Below are 21,687 nucleotides of genomic sequence, written 5' to 3'. Positions count from 1 at the left end.
CTAGAACGACTCAGCAGGATTGGGGCAGGGCTTGATGTCCTGCGGCGCGGAGTACCAACTTAGAGACCCAAGCACAGGGAACAAAGGAGCACTTTATTCCAGTTGGCCTCAGTCTGGCTGCCTGGGACATCGCAGGCCTCACGTTCAGCCTAACACGGTGGCTCAGTAGTCAGAAAACGCCCTGGGCCTTTCCAAAAGGCTACTTTAACGCTGACAAGGCCCACCACGGCCCACCTGGGTCTGCAGGCCTGATCTGGCTGGTCTAAAACCTTACGGGGTGTACAGAATTGCAAGGCCGGGATTAATGGAGGAGGGGGCCTAGGGGGGACACGCACTAGTTTTTTGAAAACATTTCCTAAGACCCTGGGCCTTGGTGGCCACATTCCTTTTTGCCTCTGGCCTTGCCTTGGCTAAGCGGCCCCAGGCTCCCTGCCCCCCTTCCCTCGCCCCCGCCGCCTCCGCTTCCAACAACCACGCCCAGAGGCCCCAGGGCTTGTTGGCCCGAGGCTTGCAGCCCCCGCGCAGCCCCGGACACCGCGCCTCTATTCGCCCCACCCCCGCGCGCCCCCATCCACCCCCGCGGCCGGCCCGGGTAGCGCCCCTGCGGGGCCCCACGCATGCGCATTACCAACTTCCTGCCGCGCAACACTCCGCCTACCCCCAGAAAACTGCCCCCGAAAACTGCGTGAGACTGGCCTGCCTCTCCCTATTGGGCCAGGCGGAGAAGCCGTTGGCTCCCAGGCCCGCCCCTTCGCCGCCTCTCACTTTTCCCAGGGCAGCTGCGCCTGCGCTCAGCCTTCTGGGCGGGCTGAGAGGCGCGGGTTGAAAAGTCTCGTTCCAAGTTTGGAGAGAGAGAGAGCGAGAAGAGCGCCTCAGACCTCGGTACCTGGAGCGCCAGTGGCAGGAGAGAAAGACGCGGCGTCTGGGGAGCACCCAGGCTGCAGGCCGGAGCTCAGGCTTCGGATCTTGAAGTGCGTGACGCGCCTGGAAAAGGCAGGGGCGTCTACGGTTGGACTGCACTCGGCTGAGAGGGGAGTTCGAGGCGACAACAAGGGGCTAACTACCCGACGCAAGATGGCGAGTAAAGAGAGTAAGAGGCCCTGCAGGGCGGCGCGCGCCGGGCTGCGGGGGGCGGCGGGCGCGCCGGGCCTCGGCACGCGTCGGGGAAAGGCGCGAATCTGCGTGCCGAGCGGGGGCGGGGCCGGCGCGAGGTGGGGCGCTCGCTCGCTTGAGGGCCCTGCGCGGGACGGGCCGCCGCGCCGCGCAGAGGCCGCCGAGCACTTCCGGAGCCGGGCGCGGGGCCCAGGGGTGGGCCCCCGACTCGGCGGCGCGGGAACGGCGGCTCGAGCTCCGCGCGCACGCGCCCACCGCCTCCGGGTTGCGGCCCAGGGCCTCGGGGTTTCGGGAGCGGGGCGGGCCTATGGCTGCCCACGCGGGCGGCGTGGGAGACGGGCCTGGCGCTGCTGGGGCTGCCGGGAGCGGGCCCCTGGTTATCGGCTGCGTGCGAATTTCTCTTCCCCAACGGGTTGGCACAGGTGCGGAAAGAGGCCCAACAATTTCTCATTTCGGCCGCGGCTTGAAGGCCGGGTAAATTACCGAATTCTGTAGACGCGGAGAAGGTATCGATCTCAACACGAGTGCACGAATAAATTTGATAAATAAAGACAGCTTCCTGGTGTGTTACTATTCGCTCCACGTTCTGGAGATGCAGTTTGTTGTTGTTCCCGTGTCCCAATTCAAGGACGGGGGTGGCGGCGAGGGCGGGGGGGGGGGGCGCGAGTTGATTAGGTGTGGCCATCTCAGAGGACCTCCGGTAGCAGTGCAAATTGTGGCTTCCAGCGCTCAGCCGCTTAATCGTGTGTGGTCTTTTTGCAAATCTCAGTGTTTGAAGATACTGTGGAGGAGCGTGTCATCAATGAAGAATATAAAATCTGGAAGAAGAATACTCCGTTTCTGTATGACCTGGTTATGACCCATGCTCTTCAGTGGCCCAGTCTTACGGTGCAGTGGCTTCCTGAAGTGACTAAGTAAGGGTTTCTGACAACTTTTTAATATTTACATAAAGCCTAACTGCCCTTGTGAATTTTCTAGTTGGCAGCATTGTATTCCGAGAGCCTGTGATAAATGTAGCCCTTTTGTGAAATGATAGCTGGTTTTTATTTTTCAGATTGAGTTGTTCCAAGGGGAGCAAAAACCTGTTACAGAATTTATAATGTTAGTAGGAAACACAGAAGGTATTTGACGTTTCTAGGGTTTTCATATAATGATCAGACTAATGCATTTCCACTACACCTTATTGACAATCAAGGTCTAGGTAGATGGCCCTACGAATTTTTCTAATGTGAACATACCATGTAACTGCCACTTGAGACAAGCACTTAATTTGCGATTGAAAAAATAATTTGGCAGCAGTTAACTGAAGACAAGGTGTTCACTGGTTTATGGTAAGAAATACACTTCGGAGATTACCGGTTGTCTTCCTGAAAGTAAGCCATCCTTCCAGCTAGTTCTGACATTACTCTGGGTAATAATGAGACAATTCAAGCAGCCGGAACAGGGCTTGTCCCCTTTGAGGAGTTGTGCATCCATTAGTTGTTTCAATCCTCACACCAGCAGCTGCACCCAGAGTCTTTATCTCCCTTCTGCTGATAAGGTAAGTGGGGGGAGGGGTGGGCTGGAGAACCCAGACCAGTGTGTCCGTCTCTCATACACTGAGCCTATTTCTGTCTGGATCTTCGCCATCTAAGTATTTTTCAAAGTGCATTGGATTCAGACAGTGCACCTTAAATCAAACTAACCCAGAAAGGGTTTTTTGCGTGTGGGTGTGTGAGACAGATTATAATTTCATGTGAAATTAAATGACTCTTAAACGCCTCAGTTCTCTCAATGCAAACATTGAGTTCCACCCAGATGAGGACATCCCAATGGAAAACTAAGGGTTAAACTTTCAGGTCTGGGAAGAGTAGCCAAGAACCTAATAATAGGGACTTCGAAGCACTGACATAAGTGAAATTTTTTTTTTTTGGAGCATCGTGATGGGATGCTGGCTTGGAGCATGCCGTGCTTTTAATTCTCTCTTGTTAAAGCAGATTTAAAACTTTTCAACCACCTACCTTCTCTTGGACCTCTTATTGTGAGTTAGTAGAGAAACCCATCCACTGTCATCAAGTATTATAGAGTTTCTGAGCCTATAAATCTTTCAGATGGCCTTTTTTTTCCCTCCACAGCCGCTGGTGGGTTTGAACTACCAACCTTCTAGTTAGCAGCCTGGCATTCACCTTCCAGAAAGGCAGGGGCTTTTAATGTCAGTGACCTGTGTTGGAACCTGTCTCTGCTTCCACTTAGCTTTGTGACTTGTGGCGAGTTGTCCATGGAGACGCTAATGGAGCTGGCTGTTCAAAACTAAATTCCCTGACATAGAATTGATTAGGGCATCGACTACAAGGTAGAACTCCTGAGGGTTTCTTGACTGTTTAAGTTTCCCAGACTATGGGATGGAGACCCACATTTTTCTCCCACAGAGCAGCTGGTGATTGCGAACTGCTAACCTTGCAAGCAGTTATAACATGGCTCCTGGAGAGTCTGGGTAATGAAGGCACAGGTGATTGCAGCTGATGCTGAGTCATCTGTCATCATCATCTCCCCCCCCCCACTTCAAGAAATGGATGGTTAGGGATAGGTATGCCTCTATTCACTATGACATTTTCCATGTTAGCAGCTTATGGAAGACCTTTTTAAAATGTTACCTGTGATGCAGTTTTGTTTTTTAATAAAATCTTATATTTATTTTAGTACTCTATTTTCCTATGACAGTGATACTTAGATTTTTCTTTTTACTTAAGTGCTTTTATTTTATTGGGGACTTTTATATCTTATCACAATCCATACATTCATCCAGTGTGTCAAGCATATTTGCTGCCATTGTTTTCAAAGCATTCTCTTCCCACTTGAGCCCCTGATACCAGCTCCCCATTTCTTACCCCCACCCCCACCCCCCGGCCGCTCTCCCTCACGAACCCTTGATAATTTACAGATTATTATTTTCATATCTTAGTTGGTCCTCGTCGAGTATATTTCCTGGAGATTAATTTCCTAAGTGGTTTTACCTGTTAAAATTCCATGGAAGAGCCCTTCTGCCCACTTGCCTTGTGCATGCTCTTTCCCCTGTATAGTGTGGACCTCTAAGATGGGATTACCTTTCTGAGAGCCACCTCAGACTCCTAATCCTTTGTTTCACAGGACCAGTGTGTCTGGTGTTGGGGCCCAGAACCCAACTTGTCAGCCTTCTCACTGAGGTGGGGGCGCTAGCACACTGTTGAAGATTGCTGTTGTGGGGATCATAAATGAGAAAATCCTGGAAATAAGCCAAGTTCAGGCCTGTCTGTCTCAAACAAAACTCAAACTCTAGTTGCCATTGAGTCCGTTCCAACTCAATTTTATTGGGGGTTCTTAACAGCTCTTACAACATTCCATGTATCAGTTGTATCAAGCATATTTGTACGTATGTTGCCATAATTTCCAAGACATTTTCTATTTTGAGCCCTTCCTTGTGTTTCCTTGATCAATTATATATTATATCTTACACTGCCCATTGTCTCCCTTCACACACATTTCTGTTACTTGTTCCCTTGGGGAAGGGGGTTTCATATTTCCAATCTTGTGATGGGTTCCCCCTTTCTCACCCTTTCCATTCCAACTCTTAACGACCCTGTAGGAGAGGGTAGAACTGTCCCTGTGGGTTTCCAATGCTGTCACTCTTCAGTAGAAAGTCCTGCCTTCTCAAGCAGGAGCAGCTGGTTGATTTGAACTGCTGACCGTGCCGTTAGCAGTCCAACATATATATAACCACTATGCCACCTGGCTGTCAGTATTAATAGGTTTTTCAGTGTCAATGTAAGACACAACCAGGTAACAAAGACCTCAAAAAAATCTGAGATATTGCATAGCCTCTAAGCACCATTAACATAAATAAGGGATGGCCACATGGTACTTGTAAACCATTTTTTTAGGCTATGCGGCCTGCCAGAAAATTGTCAGGTACACACTCACATAAAGTTATTTTCAGTTTGAACTGGGATTTACACGCAGTTTTTCTGACTCTCTTTCTCTGACTCTTACTACAGGGACTAGAAATCCAGGGTATCAAAATGGGGCTGTGGGCAGCAGGAGGAACCCTGGTGGGCACTTTGAGCAACTATAAGCCTCAGGGTTTTCACTGCAAACAGCACACCACTTGCTCCCCAGGAAACTAAGGGGCTATTCTACTCTGCCTTATTCAAGGATTTTGGGAATTAATTTGACAGCACCCAATAACATGGGCAAGAGAGTTTAGATGGGAAGTCATGATTTGAGTATGGGCTTTGGTGCATGGACTCCTATCTGGGCCTACCTTGCTCAACAAGCTACTCGGGAAAATGTAGGGCTCCTCTTGCTACTTGGTAGGCGAGGAATATGGCTCTTTGAGGGTAGAAGAAAGGGTGCTGTGACCACAATGGTCTGGGGATAGGAGGTGGGTCAGAGATCAGAACATTTCAACAGTGTGAGGCTGGTGCACAGTTGATGTATTTGTCGAAGAAATGACAGTGGGCAAGAGGACTTCAGTAAGCTTAGTGTCATATGCCATGAACTTTGTGAAACTCGCTTGTATTTGGGGAGGATTGGACTTGATTTGTTAGCAATACAACGGAAGCTTTCTTGTAGGGTCTGTAATGGATTTTCTTGTTTAAACAGACCAGAAGGAAAGGATTATGCTCTTCATTGGCTAGTGCTGGGGACCCACACTTCTGATGAGCAGAATCACTTGGTGGTTGCTCGAGTGCATATTCCGAATGATGATGCCCAGTTTGATGCTTCCCACTGTGACAGTGAGAAGGGAGGTAGGTACAGCATATATTCTAATATTGGTGTTGAAGGCAGTATGAGTATGCCTCTTGCTAAGAATCCCGATTTTAATGTTTTTATACTGACATATAACCAAACATCTCTTGGTTTGGAGCCTGAGAGTAGAGGTAGAGTCAGGGTTTCATGTGACATAACAGTTAGTTGGCCTAATATAGCTAGTGCTTCTGCTCTACCTCCTTTATGTAATGCCTGGGGGCCTTAAAATCAAGGAATGTAGCTAATGGCCTTTTCTGAAACTTCTTTTGCCTCGAGACCAGAACTAGATGGTGTCCACCTAACATTACTGAGCATTCTGATCAAAGATAAGGGCAATTTAACGAGGGAAATAGAGATTAGAATTTCAACTTCTCATGGACTCCAGACATTCTGGAGTCATTGGGGGGGGGTGTGAACCCTTGAAACCGTTAACCTAAGTTGATCTTCAAACTATAAACCGAAAATATTCTCTGAAGTCATCTTAAAACCAAGCAGTACCTTTTGTTTAGCTTGACTAATTCTTTAAAAGGCTGCTTTGAGCACTGTGTTCTTTTTAGATCTCTGTGGGATCACCTTGACCACACCAAATGGAAAGAAGTGCACCTGGAGGGGGTGTTGATCTATTAATAGGGGGGAACAACTGAAAAGGAAGAGAATATTCGCACAACTCAAAGAATAGTCAGTTGACACTAAATGACACGTGCAGTAACTATTAACTTGATAGATGTTTTCCTGTGTATATTCTCCACAAATTAAATGCAGAAAAAAACACGGTATACGAATCTTTTGACCCAGCATTTAATCTCAGAAATTTACCCAATGTATAATTTTAATAGTTCATTTTTAAAGTAATCATTAAGATTGGCATATGCATAGAAAACAAAACCAGGAGTCATATGCAGTGGTCCCTTGATACCTCTGGGGAATTGTTTTCAGGACCCTGAGTGTGAAAGTCAGATGCTCAAGTTCCATAAAATACCTAATGCAGTGAAAACAGCACTTTACAGTCCCTTTCAGCCTTTGAGGAATTGCTCTGACGAATTGCACCTCCTCCCAGTATTTTCCATTATTCCAGTGGTTGATTTTGTAAAAGTTGAGCTGGCTCTGCACTACCCAGCTCATCGTGGGTGTTCTGGGAGGGGAAATGGATGGGAGGTTGAGGTGGGGATAACCATGGAAGCTTTGGGCCTCTCCCCACTCTGAGATACATTCAACCTTCATTTTAATATTCCCATGATTGCTCCAAGTTCTGTGATTTTTGCTACGGCTTTGGGAGACTCAATAGCAAATTAAGAGTCATGGCTAAATTGAGTTTTAGTGATGGTTAGAGCACAAAAGCAGCAGGGACAAGGTACATGGGCTCGGAGGAGGGGCCGGCCCCAGGCTCGGTGTCCAAGGTCGCACAGGATGTGCTGTTTCTGATGGTGAGCTGCAGCGAAGAAAGTGGGTGTGGGTTTCGGACCAGAGGTTGTCACAGAGAGTGGGGAGGGCCAACTTCCAGTCACCCCCTGCTAACAGCCAGCCATGACAACTGAGGCAAGGGACTCCACAACAGTGGAACTAGATGTGCTGTGTCAGTCTTGATGTTGGTACAAAGCAGCCCTGACAAACAGGTACAGCATGGTCCAGTGCTCCAGGTGCACACTACAAAGCCGTCAGTTCATCAGTGGCACAAAGAACATTTTGAGGGCCATGTTTTCCTGAGTTGGCCAGGAGTCAATCACAGTTCAGGTATCCTTCGATAGGTGAGGGGCAGGGGACCAGATCTCTGGTGTTATGCCTTCCTCACGCCCACATGATTTAATAGTTACTGACCTTTGCCAGTGTACACCTGATTTTTTTTGTCAGAATAAAAGACCACAAATTCTACCGCACATTACCCCATTTCTCCTTGCTGCCCTTCACTTATAAATGGATGTATGGTCATTTTCGGTTGCTGAGTTTTTATTATTCAATCATGCATAAGGTTTTATGGCTCTTTTCATTCAGCCTTTTTCAGGTGGGCCATGTCGAGGTCTAGCTCATTCTTCTAACATGTGTGATATTCCATTGTGAGTAAACTCTATCACGTCTCTCAGCCAAGGGTCAGGTAGAATATGGCTGGTGGCTTTGCTCTTACAAATGGCTGTGGTGAACATCCTCAACAGGTCTTCTCGGACAGTTGTGGGAGTGCCGATCTACCATGGTGATCCTTGCCTTTATGCAGTGGTCCTTGTCAACGTGAAATAATGTAACTTTTTTTTTAAAAGACCCACTTTACCACTCCCTTGTGCATGACTGGTATTTGGGGTTGGTATCACGTTTGTGCATCCTTTTCTGTGATCAACGTGTTTTGAATGTTTGTATCTTCAAAGTAGGCACTTACTGGACTGTCAGGTTAACAATTGGTCTCTATAATACAAATACTTGTATTCATCACGTTCTCCAAGGGACATGCCTTGCATTCTAATGGGGCTCAAACAAATCCGCATGATTTTAGTTTGGGTTATAACATTCCCAAATGAGTACAGTTTTGCCCATTAATTTAATGACTTTTGTCCATTAATGTAATGACTTTCAACTTTGTGAGTTGTTTGAGTTGAAGTATACAAAGCCCTAGGTTTGCACTGAGGAGAGCTGTGGCTAGGAAAAAGCAGTTCTGGCTAAAGGGCTTGGGAAACCTGCGTGTCTTTAGAGCAAAAAGTTGGAACCCTGGAGTCCACAAAGAGGGAGGGAGGGAGGGGGTTGGTAGTAAACGGTGGGGCGGGGGGGAGGGGACGCAGGGTAGGAGGAGAAAGGATTGAGGTGGATTCTTACAAAGGCTGAAGCTCTCGGTAGGCATGATAGAGCAAAGGAAAGTGCTGGGACAATGGCAGGTATGGCTGTCCTGAGAATGGCGGCAGCGGAGGTAGTGTGTGAGCATGACAGGATTCATGGAGCAGCCATATGGAGACTTGACCTGCACTTGCCCTTGAGATAGTTGTCAGAGAGCCCAGCCACTCAGCTCTTCTGCTGTCTTCCAGGACCTGAGCAAGTGGTTTGACTCCCTCCCTGCCTGGCCGCATTGGGTTTTTCAGTAGTGCTTCCTGGCCTGGAGCACAGGGTGAACTAAGCAACAGGTCAGAAAGGTGCCAGTATAGATCAAGGAAAAATCAGAGCAGAGCATCTGAAAACTCCTAAGATGGCTGGGTCCTGTTTGCTCAGACTGTATAGATGTTTGTGCTTTCTGTTAACATCTGGCAGCTTCTCGGACAGTGGTGGGTTTGTTATGTGGCTCTGTTCCTTTACCAAGAGGGTTCTTATTTGTTGTTGACCATTGCTATTTAAGACTATAGTCTGGTTTATAGGCCCGATGGCGAGGTTACTACCCCCTCCTGGCAGCCCGACAGGGCAGAGTAGCACACTACTCCTTGGGGTCAGAAGCAATACATCTGTACGGGAGCAGATCGCCTCCTGTTTCAAACTTAGAACAGCTGATGGGTTTGAACTGCTGATCCCGCTGTTAGCAGGCCAATACGTAACCTACTTTGCCCCACCAGGTGGAGGACTTGGTCCTCTTGTTTTTGCTGTGGCAGTTTCCTAGCAGTTAAATCAAATGTCCTATCTGGGTGGGGGTGTGGGGGTAGGGCTGTTTGGCCTTTGACTGAGAGTGAATAGAGATTTAGGATTTTAGGTGTTGTCTTGCTGAGAGTGAATAGAGATTTATGATTTTAGGAGTTTTAGACTCAAGGCATGTTCATATTCCCAGTGCTGAAATCACCTCTTTTTAATGAAACCTCAAATAAGACACTGATACTACAGTGCTTCCAAATGAATTGGCTTTGAACTAAAGAGCTGTTGTATATTTAATTTGTGGTTATTTTGAGATTTCACTAAATACATCATCCTTCAAGCAGAAGAAAATTGTACTTCCATGATGGAACCAAATTGATTTGCACGAAATAGCTATTAATATTTTCCAATGAAAATAGGCTTTGAGGATAAATCACCCCCTGGTGGCAGGTGGACGGTGGGTGTGTGCAGGGGTGTCCCCAGTTAGTAGTATACATCACTGGGTTCAAATTTCTTGTTCAGTGGCTGAGCTGTCTTGTGAATCTTAATCTTGGACTGTATGTGTTTGCTTATTTCCTCATGTTAGAATTTGGCGGCTTTGGTTCCGTAACAGGGAAAATTGAATGTGAAATTAAGATTAACCATGAAGGTGAAGTGAACCGTGCTCGCTACATGCCGCAGAATCCTCACATTATTGCAACGAAAACTCCATCTTCTGACGTGCTGGTGTTTGACTATACAAAGCACCCTGCTAAACCTGGTACGTGATGATAAATTCACACTGTTACTAATAGGCTTTTTTTTCTTGATTCAAATTGGTAGTTGTTTTAAGGCCAAAGTTGTATCCGCTGAGGCTTTTGAAGGTTTAAAATTGTTTTTATAGTCCTGTGTTCAGTTATTTTCCAGAGTTCAGATTTAGCTGCAGGTTACCCCACAACCAAAGTTTATTGCAACACAGGATACAGAGCAAAGGCAGCAAGAAAAGGTGAAGTGCCCCGCAAGATCAGACCCAGACTTTGGGTTCTCCCCTGCCTGGGGCCACCAGGACATGATTTGTCTTAGCAGCCAACTGCAGGGATATGCGCTAAATGTCTCATCCAGGGCAGTCCATTTGAGTCTGAGTTGAGTTTTTTTGGAGTGGGTCATGAAGGCACCACTTACTGGGCAACCAGCCAGAGTACCAGAAACTCCAGAACCCCAAGAGCAAATTCAAGTACCTCATGAATCTTGCTAAACAATCCTCTAACAGGTTTTGAAAAGAAGCTGCTACAGCAGGCCTCATTGCTCGGGGCATACACAGCTTCATCAGACAGAGACATATAGAACATTCTGAGGGCCACATGCCCTTGGGGTTGGGGTTCGCTAAGGCTGCGGTCTACCCTGGAGATAGATAAGGACTGACCAGCCTTGATTGGCTGTCCCCGGCAGAAATAGACCCACCAACAAGGCACACAAACTGACCTGTGAGGGCATGTGGTGCGGTCACCACCACCCACCAAAACTGTAGATAGCATCATTTTCAGTATTTCTATGTTGGGCATAATATGGGGGTGGGGGGGCGGCAGGGTTCCAAAGAAATTACTTTCACATTGAATGTTAAGAGGCCTGGTTTGCACTGAGTACTTAAAAAGAAGCACCAAGATCTGCTTTTTCAAATATGGGTCTGTTCTTGCACCCTGCTTTCCCCGTTATATTACAATAAATGGGGTGGGTTTACGACTCCCACCTGTTCTAATAAACAGATAATGACTTAGTTGCTTAATGGTGTTCTGGATTTTTCCTTAGATCCAAGTGGAGAGTGTAATCCTGATCTTCGCTTGAGAGGTCACCAGAAGGAAGGCTATGGTCTCTCCTGGAATTCTAACTTGAGTGGCCATCTCCTGAGCGCTTCTGATGACCATGTGAGAAATAGGGTCTTTCTACCTTGCTCAGATTGTAGATAGCGGGGCTTGCGGGGTTTACACGGAGTGTCATGAGCAGTCTGCATTGGTAAGTGCTGTAGAGGAAAGGTTTACCGAGATGCTGCTGGTGCTGCAGATGGTGAGAACACTGCTGCCGGTTGAGAGCAATGGTTTTCAAAATAGCCCCATGCAACCGTGTCACAGTTCAAGCTGCTCTTGAAGCAGCTTTAGAATTGAGGCAAGGTGGGCGGGGATGACACAAAGCTGTCACAGCTACAGTGGGTGGGTGGGGGGGCCGATTATTACAAATTAGTTTTTTCTATTTTTGCTTCCTTTTTTGGTGTTTTAATATATTCACAAATTTGTACGACTACCACCATCTCATTCTAGAACATTTCTAAGATGTCTGAAAAAGAAACCCTTTGCCTAGTAGCACATCTCACTTGGCCCTTCCCCCAGACCAGTGGTTCTCCACCTTCCTAATGCCACGACCCTTTTATATAGACCCTCATGTGGTGGTGACCCCAACCATAAAAATATTTTTGTTGCTGCCTCAAAGCTGTCATTTTACTACTGTGATAATCAAGTGACCCCTATGAAACGGTCATTCAACCCCAAAGGAGTTGCCACCCCCAGGTTGAGAACTGCTGCCCCAGACCCTGGGAACCATTAATCTACCTTTTGTTTCTATAGATTTGCCTGCTTTGGGTATTTCTTGTAAATGGGACAGTCTCTGGCTGCCTAGTGTTTTCACAGTTCATGTTGCAGCATTGATCAGGACGTTGTTCCTTTTGACTGGATGTTGATTTCTTCTAGGGAATCTAGGCTACATTTTGTGTATCTCTTCTTCACTTAATGGACATTGGGTTCTTAATGCTTTTTGGCAATTGTGAATGTTGCTAAGAACATTTGTGTACAATTTTTCTGTGGACATTAACATTTTTTATGTTATGTAGACTTATTTTTTAATCATTTTATTGGGAGCTCGTACAAATTTCATAACATTCCAAAATCAGTTTCAGAAACACATTGTCTTGAACTCCTTGATTTTAGCTCCCCTTTCTCCCCTCTCACCCCCACCCTACCTCCCAGGAACTCTTACTTATTTTGGCCATATCTTACACATTCAATATTTCCATTCACATACAATTCTGTTGTTTGATCCCCTCAGTAGGGTTTATGGACATTAACTTTTTATGCCAGGTTGCGCCCCAGTGGCTTCACTTCACATTATCACAGCAGTTCCAGTTTCTCCACTTCCTCACCAACACTTGGTATTTTCTGTCTGTATGCTTACAGCCGTTCTAGGGTTGTGCAGGGTGTTGATTTCATTGTGGTTTGATTAGAATTTTCCTGATGGCTCATGCTATGGAGCAGCATCCTTCCATGTGCCTCTTGGCCATTTGTACATTTTTCGAGAAGTGGCTGTTCAGATCCTTTGTCCAATATTTCATTGGGTTCTTTGTGTTTGTTTTATTGAGTTGTGAGTGTTCTACAATTTGGACCTGTGTATATGTGACATGTGCCTTATCGGGTAGTTGATTTGCAAGTGTTTTCCCCATCTGTGTGTTGTCTTCTCCTCAATGTCAGTTGGAGCGCCAAAATCTAATTTGGTGAATTTCAGTTTAGTTTTCTTTCTGATGATTGTATTTTTGAAGTCATAGTGAAAAAAACTATTGCCTCCTCATGAAGCTTCACATTTGTTTAGTCTTGGTCCTGGATGGCATTTTAAGTTATGGTAGCTTTGTCTTCTTTAGTCTGTCCTCTTAGCATCTGATGCAGGGTCTGTCATGCGACACCTTATATTTTTGTTGATGATTTTTTTTTTTTAGTGTTGGGAATTTGGAAAGTACGTGATTGCCCTAGTCAAGGTCTTTTAGTTGTATGCAACCAAAACTTTCCTGGCTAGCGTAAGCAGAAAAAGAACTTAAGGAAAGGGCTTTGGGTCAGGTAGCTCAGAAAGATTTTCCTTCAACTTCCCTCCAAGTACATGTGGCCAAGCTCCCAAGAAGGAGAAGGGCTTTCCTCAGCTGGTTGGTGGAACCTTGTGAAGACACCTGGTCAAGAAAAACTAGAACACTAGGTAGCCGATGACCCAGGACATTCCATGTGGCAGGCACCATGCAGGCAGATCCTTTATGAGGAGAGGAGCAGGGGACAGGTGGGGGGGGGGCTCTGTGCAATCCTCTCTCCTCAAAATCCAAACCCAACACTCACTGCCATCTAGTCGGTTTCGACTCATAGCAACCCTACAGGTCAGGATAGAACTTGCCCCCTGTGGGTCTCCCAGACTAACTCTTTGCTGGGAATAAAAAGCTAATCTTTCTTGGGATTAGCTGGCGATTTCAAACTGTTGACCTTGTGCGAAACCACTCCACCACTAGGGCTCCTCCTCTTCCTCCTCCTCCAATGCTTGCAGATTCTGTATTTGGATTTTGGTGTAGCAACCGAAGAGGAGTGTTTTAAGTACTTTCCCGCTAACCAAAATGTTAAGCCATAGAGCTCCCCTGCAACTCACACAAAAAGAGCAAGTGGTGGTCGCTGTATACCAGCAAAGGGGGTTCTGTCTCGCAGTGACTCCCTGGGGCAGAGGAATGCAGCCCCACAAGGCTTTCATTTCTATGGAAGCAGACTGCGACTTCTCTCTTCCGTTTGCAGCTAAGTGCTTAACCCACTGTGCCACTGGGCCCCCGTTCTGGGCTCCTACAGCTTAGGAAACTGCAGCATTTCTACTCTGCCTGGCAAGTTTGTTAGGAGAGGGAATGGGCCCAGTGGCCTACAGTCACGATGGAGATAACGGGAGCGTGTGTATTGCATAAATGTTGACATTTACTAAGAAATAGCTTTGTTCCAAGAAACCTCTTCAGAGACAGTCGTTGGAAAAGAGATGGTGTTCAGACCCGTCTGTGGAATTCAAATTCATGCTACTGCTCCTTAATGGAGCTGGAACTACCTCCTAACATTGAGCCACCGGGTGAGAATGGCTGCCTGCTCACTTTGCTGCCTTTTCCCATAAGAACTGAGGGCTTTCTCGTCATTTCCGTGTTCTCTCCTTGGGCTTGGGGGCCAGTGTTATCTCCAAATGGAGCCCTGATAGCTGTAGTCACTTCTGCCTTGAAGTGAGAGAGACTCATACAAGCCAGCTTTCTCTTCTTATGGCGGGCCCCTTTTTGATTTTGTACTCTTGATTACCAGTCTGCCCTGCCCTGGCTGGGTTGGTTGTAGGATGTGGGTGGGTGTTCAGTGATGAGCTAGTGAGCTCCCGGTGCAGCGTTGTGCAGTTGAGAAGGATGCTGGATACCTGGCTCTCTGCGTGATATTTCATTCATTCTCGCTGCCTTCGTTCTTTTCCCCTTCCTCCTTTAGACTGTCTGCTTATGGGATATCAACGCAGGACCAAAGGAAGGCAAAATTGTGGATGCGAAAGCAATCTTCACTGGTCATTCAGCTGTGGTGGAAGACGTGGCCTGGCACCTGCTCCATGAGTCTCTGTTTGGCTCCGTCGCCGATGACCAGAAGCTTATGATGTAAGGTGGAGGGGTGGGGGACAGAGACAGGTGCCCTGAATGACCCTTATGCAATGGTTGTGGACTCTGGTTTGAGTTCTTCCGAGTTACGTCATGGCCTTTGCTTTAAAAAAAAAAAAGGCAGCTAGGTCTCAGAGGTGTAGTGATATTTAAGTTTCACAGGTGTACCTCGTGTCCTTCTGACTGCTGTGCTGTAAGAAGCAAGACAGGTGCTTGTTTAAATCAAAACCACATGTGACCATGAAGACGCCTGTCTGGTCTTGGCAGATACCAAAGTCGGGGTCTGGGTGACTTCAGTTGAGGGTAATGGGGGGTCTGGGTGACTTCAGTTGAGGGTAATGGGGGCCGTGCTTGGATCCGGGCATGCTCCTGTGCTGCGTCCAACTGCTTCGGCTCTTTTTTTTAACTTAAAAAAAATCACCAAGGCCAAGACAATCAGCAAAGTCTTGGTTGTAGGGGTCAAATGGTTTGGTTCTTCTCTACAAATCTATACTATTTGTGTGTGCAATCACAGCTGTGGTTGGCTGTGAGGGTTAGAATGTGTCACTGGACTGCTGGAAGTGTGAATCTCCCAGTCCTTTCTTGCTTGCTTGGCCACTGTTTGGAGGTGGGCTCCTGAGACGGCACCAGGGTGAGTGAGTGCCGCTGTGTCCTAGAGCAGCAGACTGGGGTGGTGGGCCAGATAGCCACTCTCCCTCATGGGGACGGGCTTTTTATGTCTTGTGTTTTAGATGGGACACCAGGTCCAACACCACCTCCAAGCCAAGCCACTTGGTGGATGCCCACACAGCTGAGGTCAACTGCCTGTCCTTCAACCCCTACAGCGAGTTCATTCTGGCAACAGGCTCAGCGGATAAGGTTTTGGAAGTTTTTTCACAATTGATGTTTACAAACACAGATGTCTTGGGGGTTTTTTACCAGCTGTTGTTTTAACCTTGTCTTCTGTAAATGACCAGAAATCAATTCATTTTCATTTGTGACCTCTCTCCTTCAGACCGTAGCTTTGTGGGATCTGCGTAATTTAAAATTAAAACTCCACACCTTCGAGTCGCATAAAGATGAGATTTTCCAGGTGTGTAAACATTTCCTGGTATTTGTATGTCAGATTTCATTTACCATTTGGTAAGAGTAAGGTGATAACCCCCCCCCCTTGTAGATAATATGGCAGGCATGTGGTGCTGCATTTTTTAAAAGCCCCTAAGCTGTACTATATTGATAAACAGAGTAGAGTTTTGGAGAGGCTAGTTAAGGTAGAAGATAAAGCCTTGCAAATTAGAATTCATTTCAAGAAAAGTCCAGGGGCCCTTCGGTTTCGGGAGGCATACCAACATGGCAGGACCACGGGCTGAGGTCCACTTTGTACAAGCAAACCTGACCTTTGAGGAGGTTCAGTGCTTATGTGGTGAGAAGGGTATAGGGCCAGAGGAGCTCATCGGGACCCCTCCTGAGCCCACTGGACTAAGAAAGGTGACCTTCATGGCAGCAATACCAGGAGAATGGGCCCTTTCAGGGTACTTGAAAGGCAAGGACAAGGAGGTAGGGTGGAGTCAGGGGATATGGGTTGAGTAAAATAGGCCCCTGATGAGCAAATGTCCTTCAATCAAGGGGTGTATGGTTCCTTAAATGTATTTTCCAAATGTGTATTGTTAGGTCCACTGGTCTCCCCATAACGAAACCATTCTGGCTTCAAGTGGTACTGATCGTCGCCTCAATGTGTGGGATTTAAGGTAACTGGGATGGCATGAATGTGCTAATCAGACAGAGTCCATAATGCAGGAACTAGAAAAACAAGTGACTAATCCGCTTTAATAAGCCTAATATTAAGAGTATAACTGTTCAGTGCTTTGAAACGTCTTGCTTTGACATGGACTAACATGTCAAAGTACTGTCTTGACTAAAGCTGTGCCCAGGATAGAGACCTCAGGTCCACCCCTTAAAATTGTCAAATTAAAAACTGACAAAAATGTGCGGTTGGCATGTAGAATACATCAGGGTTTGGAAGTTGTACGACTTGGCAATGGCATCGTTCCTACACATGCCAACAATGTTCCCTGCAGGCATTATATAATTCCTTCGTATAACTCATTAAGGGCTGGCTAGTACTGAAAATCCACTTTGATAAAATGAAGGATCAAAACAGTCATTTAGCAATTGCACTGAGGACCGAGGGAAGAGGAACTTGTTTTGGTTATAGTCTGAAATATCTGGGTTTCTTTGATTAGCTTAATGGAAGGAGAGAGAGAACGAGATGTTAATCATTGGGAAGACTGTGGCAGCTTTTCCAGCAGATGTTACCAGCAGTGTTTGGCTGTAATTTGATGATGAGCAAGATCACTTTGGACTACTGGCAATTTAATACGAATGCCCCCTCCTGTTGCTTCACTTGTGAACTCGGCATGGCATATTTGTAGAGAGTATACTATTCTGCCCTCCTACCAAAAATAATTCACATAGAAAGAAGCCCTTAGTGCTGTCTGTGTGGAAATAGGTGGTTTAGGGTTTGGGCACGTCTGGGTATTTTTGTGTATGTGCTTCTACATGCATTTTAAGGTGCCCTTTCTTTGGGGATACTGGCATTTGGACGTTTCTGCTTCCGGGATGGCAATAACCACAGCGCTGTGTTCTGTCTTTATAGTAAAATTGGAGAAGAGCAGTCAGCGGAAGATGCGGAAGACGGGCCTCCAGAACTCCTGGTACATGTTGACTTTCTCCTACAAGATGAGTGCAGGCTGCAGATGGGATTATTTGTAATTGGTCTATTTATCTTGAGAATGAGTCAGAACTTCATGTGCTAGCTCTTATTTTGCCAGCGTATTTGTTGTTGGTGAAGCTGCACACAGCAGAACACCAAGTTCTAGATCTTACAAATGATTTCAAAATGGGCACCCTAAACGTTACTGTTATTATGGTTCATCATTTATTGGAAATGCAGGCAGCTCTTCATTACACTTTTTTTGGGAGAGAAAAATGAATCTGCTTCCCAGAACCTAATGGAACCGGTGTACTGTGTCCTATAGGGTCACTGAGTCAGTCGACTTCGGGGACAGTGTGTTTTTAGAGCAAGAGGCAGGTGTAGCAAGTGAAGGCGCTAACTATGGGGCATCACCAAGTGGGACATTCCTTTTAAATTTACCTAATGGTAAAGGACAAGCAGGGGCTGTCTGCCACGTTCCAGAATGCTGATGGGGAATTCCCAGCCCAGTGGGTTTTTAAGGTGTTCCACTTAAAAGTAGTCTGAGATCCTGAAAAAAAAGGGGGGGTGTACATATTTCTCATTGGTTTTAATGTAATATTTCTGTAGTTTTTTTAAGAGGGTGGTCAATCTGCTTCAAGCAAATCTAATGGTGCCAATTTTCCAATAGTGCTCACTGCCATATTTTAGGTCCTCTTCCACAGTATTTCCAAGCTAAGGCTTCCAGGTCTCACCTGCCATTTTGCAAGGCACCAGCCTTTGCTCTGGCCAGCCACCAGTTGTTAGAGGTGAACAGAAGGCCCGTAGGAGTAAACCCAGGTGTTGCTCTGCCGCAAAGAATGCAAGGTTTCTCCACAAACTGCTGCCCTACAGAATCGGTGCCTGGTGCCCCCCTTTTCCAGGGTGTATTGAAAAGCTGTGTTTTGTTCATTTTTAAGTAGTTTCTAGATCCAGGGTTGCTCATTTTCGCCAACTGTTTGCATTTCTTTATTTACTTACTTGGCTAACAGCTTTATTGAGAGAATTCACCTGCTGCCCAGGGTCTCCACTTCAAATATGATTCAGGATGGCAGAGGAGGGTGGGGGTTATGTAACATGAACTAGAAATTCTGTGGCTAGAAGGATAGCAAAGTGGACAGGCAGACCCGGAGAATGATTTGTGCTCAGTTCCAGGCCTCTGCCCCAGCCCAGTAAAGTGGATCGCAGGATTTTTTTTTTCATTTTAGTTTCCCAGTACAAGAAATTATACTGTCCTTTCTGAAGTGTTCAGTCGCATGCTGGAAAAGTTGGAAGTACTGTGAGGGAGGACCAAAATGTGGCAGAGTGAGCACTCACTATTGAAAATGGCGCCAGTGTTAGATTTGCTTGAGGCAAATTTAGCACAAACCATTGGTACAATTTAAAACACAGATGGGTATTTCTGTGTAACATATGGCTACACAAAGAGAAAGCAGATACAGCAAAATAGTCTTTAGTGAATGAATCTCATCACCTCTGCCGCAGAGTGGTCAGAGACAGATCTGTAACTCCTTCCTTCAAACCCCTAGGGACCCCCCCCCCCACAAACAGTATGAAACAAACTTAAACCATTAAAACTCCTTAGTGCATGTGAGGGTTGTGTTAGCATAACCATGTATGAGACAAGGTTTTTTCTGTTTTTTTGTGTGTGTGTTGCTTTTTCTGTTCTGAACAGTTTATTCATGGAGGCCACACCGCCAAGATATCCGACTTCAGTTGGAACCCCAATGAGCCATGGGTGATTTGCTCTGTGTCTGAGGATAATATCATGCAAATATGGCAAATGGTGAGCAAAAATGTTCCCTTCCCCATCTTAGTTTACTGGTGATCCAGGCAGAAATTGTGTTGATGTGCAGGTGCTGATTAGACTCAGTGTTTACAGTCTTTACCTCAGTACCAGGGCATCTGTTCTCCAGCATCGCTGGCATCTGCAGGTGGGGAGAAGGCTGTTTGTTGGCGCTAACTGCGTAAGCGCAGGTGCTGCTTCGGCTCCATTGTTGATGACTGCATAGTAGTCACGGTGCCTTGTCTGCTGTCATGGCCGGAAAGGAAATGTCAAGGCAGTCAGTAGCATGATGATGAGCATGAAGCACTTGACCTTTTGAAGGTCTTTTGTTGCTACCGAACCCTTTCAGCAGGGCCAGACTGTCACTGCTGGCAGATGCAAAAAGTTAGGGTGTCAGTAGATAAGTAACATGGGGACCTCCTATTTTTTTTATTAAATATTTTTGTCAGAGGCTCTTACATCTCATCACAATCCATACATTCAACCAGTGTGTCAAGCACATTTGCACATTCTCTTCTCACTTGAGCCACTGATAACAGCTCCCCATTTCTCTGCTCTCCCCCCTTCCTCATGAACCTTTGATGAGTTATAGATCACCTTGTGATTGCACAGGCTGGTGTGCTTCTTTCATGTGGGTTTTGTTGCTTCTCAGCTAGATGGCCACTTGTTTATCTTCAAGCCTTTAAGACCCCAGATGCTCTATCTTTTGATAGCCAGACACCATCAGCTTTCTTCACCACATTTGCTTATGCACCCATTTTGTCTTCAGCAATCTTGTCGGGAAGGTGAGCATCACAAAATGTCAGATTATTAGAACAGTGTTCTTGAGTTGAGGGAATACTTGAGTCAAGACCCAATGTTCACCTGCCATCTTAATTTTTAACAAAGATTTAAGTACATAGATCTATTCTCGTTCTATAAAAAATACATTTACATGTGTACACGCCTGCTCTATAAATGTCCATTGCCTCCTGGTTCTTTCCTTTCCTTTTACTCTCTCCATCCCACCATCATGTTCGGCTTTCATCAGGGTGTATTAATTCCTCGCTGCTACATTGCCGTTGATTAAGCCCCACTAGGCATCCTCTCCATTGATTTTAGTTCACTAGTTGTTCCCTTGTCCCTCGGTTGGTTTCTTCCACCTCCCCTTCTCCTGTATCTCCCCAGAACCATCGGTCCTGTTGTTATTGCCTCCAAGTTGTTTATCCCTCCTGTTTTATCTAGGTAGACATGCAGAGGCATTAATAAGCACAAAAACCAGGCAACGCCAAACAAAACTATAAAAACACAAACGAAATAAAAGCCACTGACAAAAAATGGAAAGGCCTATAAATAGTTCAAGGTCTATTTGTTGACCTTTACGAGTGTTTTCTAGTCGAGTCTGATGGGGGTGCCACACTGTCTTGTCTTGTCTTTTTGGTATTCCCTGGGGATTTCATTACTTTGCTCTCCTTGCATTGTTGCATGCCCTCAGTGTTTTGCCCTAGTGTGATGGAGTCAAATTGAGCACAGTTCGTGCACTGTGTCTGCAGTGTTGGGGGACCTCCTAAATTTTGAGACTAGTCTATCTTTCTCATCCAATTATTTGTATTTGTTGGAAAGTCTGCAAAATGTAACTGGCCAGTAAATCCACCAGTATGTCCTGGTATTGAAACAATAATCGGTGAGTCCCAAGTTCTGGTTAGACAGGATTCTCAAATTTTTGTGTTTTTTTTTTTCAAATTTGATTCTCAACTGCTCATAAGACTATGCATGGGTGTTTTACCAACATGTTTATTTGGTGCTGCTCTCCAGGCTGAGAATATCTACAATGATGAAGAGTCGGATGTCGCTACATCGGAACTGGAGGGGCAAGGATCTTAAAGCAAGCCCGAGAAATTTTTCTGTTGAATGCTCCATGAATGCTTGCCTTATTGAGCGCCAAAACGGCATTGTATAGTAGGAAACCTGAGTGGGTGGCATGGCATTCTTTACCCTTGATTCTAGCACTTTCAAGTGAGCTATTGCATACTGTATCATACTGTAGCTGTTAGGGAAGAAAGCGGAATGTTACTTAAGAGAGCATCACCTTCATTGTCAAATCCAAGTAATTAGGGTCCTGCCGCTTTTTGATTCCACTGTTTGAAGTCTTTGTTGTTTTCTTGAACTAAGTGCTTGCTGTTCCTGAATATGCAAAAATAACTTTTACACTTTTCCCCTCCCAACACTTCTTGATTGATTGGCTTTGCAAAAATAAAGTTTTAAAATAACTCGTGTACTATTCTTTTACAAGCATGCTACTTAATTGTATGTGCGTAGAAAGGGGTGAAGGTTGAATAGTGTAAATTTTGTTTTCCTCCATAAGATGCAATTGTA

The 21,687-nt window shown here is 46.0% G+C and overlaps 1 protein-coding gene across 1 annotated transcript; it reads left to right on the top strand.

Moving 5' to 3' along the window:
- The first annotated feature begins 796 nt into the window (after nucleotides 1-796).
- On the top strand, nucleotides 797-21,581 carry RBBP7 (RB binding protein 7, chromatin remodeling factor). The gene is made up of 12 exons (XM_075538219.1): nucleotides 797-1,090; nucleotides 1,883-2,027; nucleotides 5,731-5,876; nucleotides 9,995-10,168; nucleotides 11,194-11,309; nucleotides 14,676-14,836; nucleotides 15,568-15,694; nucleotides 15,831-15,908; nucleotides 16,487-16,563; nucleotides 17,472-17,529; nucleotides 19,222-19,332; nucleotides 21,127-21,581. The coding sequence occupies exons 1-12, from the start codon at nucleotides 1,075-1,077 to the stop codon at nucleotides 21,193-21,195; spliced, it is 1,278 nt and encodes a 425-aa protein (XP_075394334.1). The 5' UTR covers nucleotides 797-1,074; the 3' UTR covers nucleotides 21,196-21,581.
- Nucleotides 21,582-21,687: the final 106 nt, after the last annotated feature.

The sequence above is a fragment of the Tenrec ecaudatus genome, chromosome X (assembly GCF_050624435.1).
Source record: "Tenrec ecaudatus isolate mTenEca1 chromosome X, mTenEca1.hap1, whole genome shotgun sequence".
NCBI lineage: Eukaryota > Metazoa > Chordata > Mammalia > Afrosoricida > Tenrecidae > Tenrec > Tenrec ecaudatus.
The sequence above is the reverse complement of the archived record's forward strand: the minus strand, read 5'-3'. Positions and strand labels throughout refer to the sequence as shown.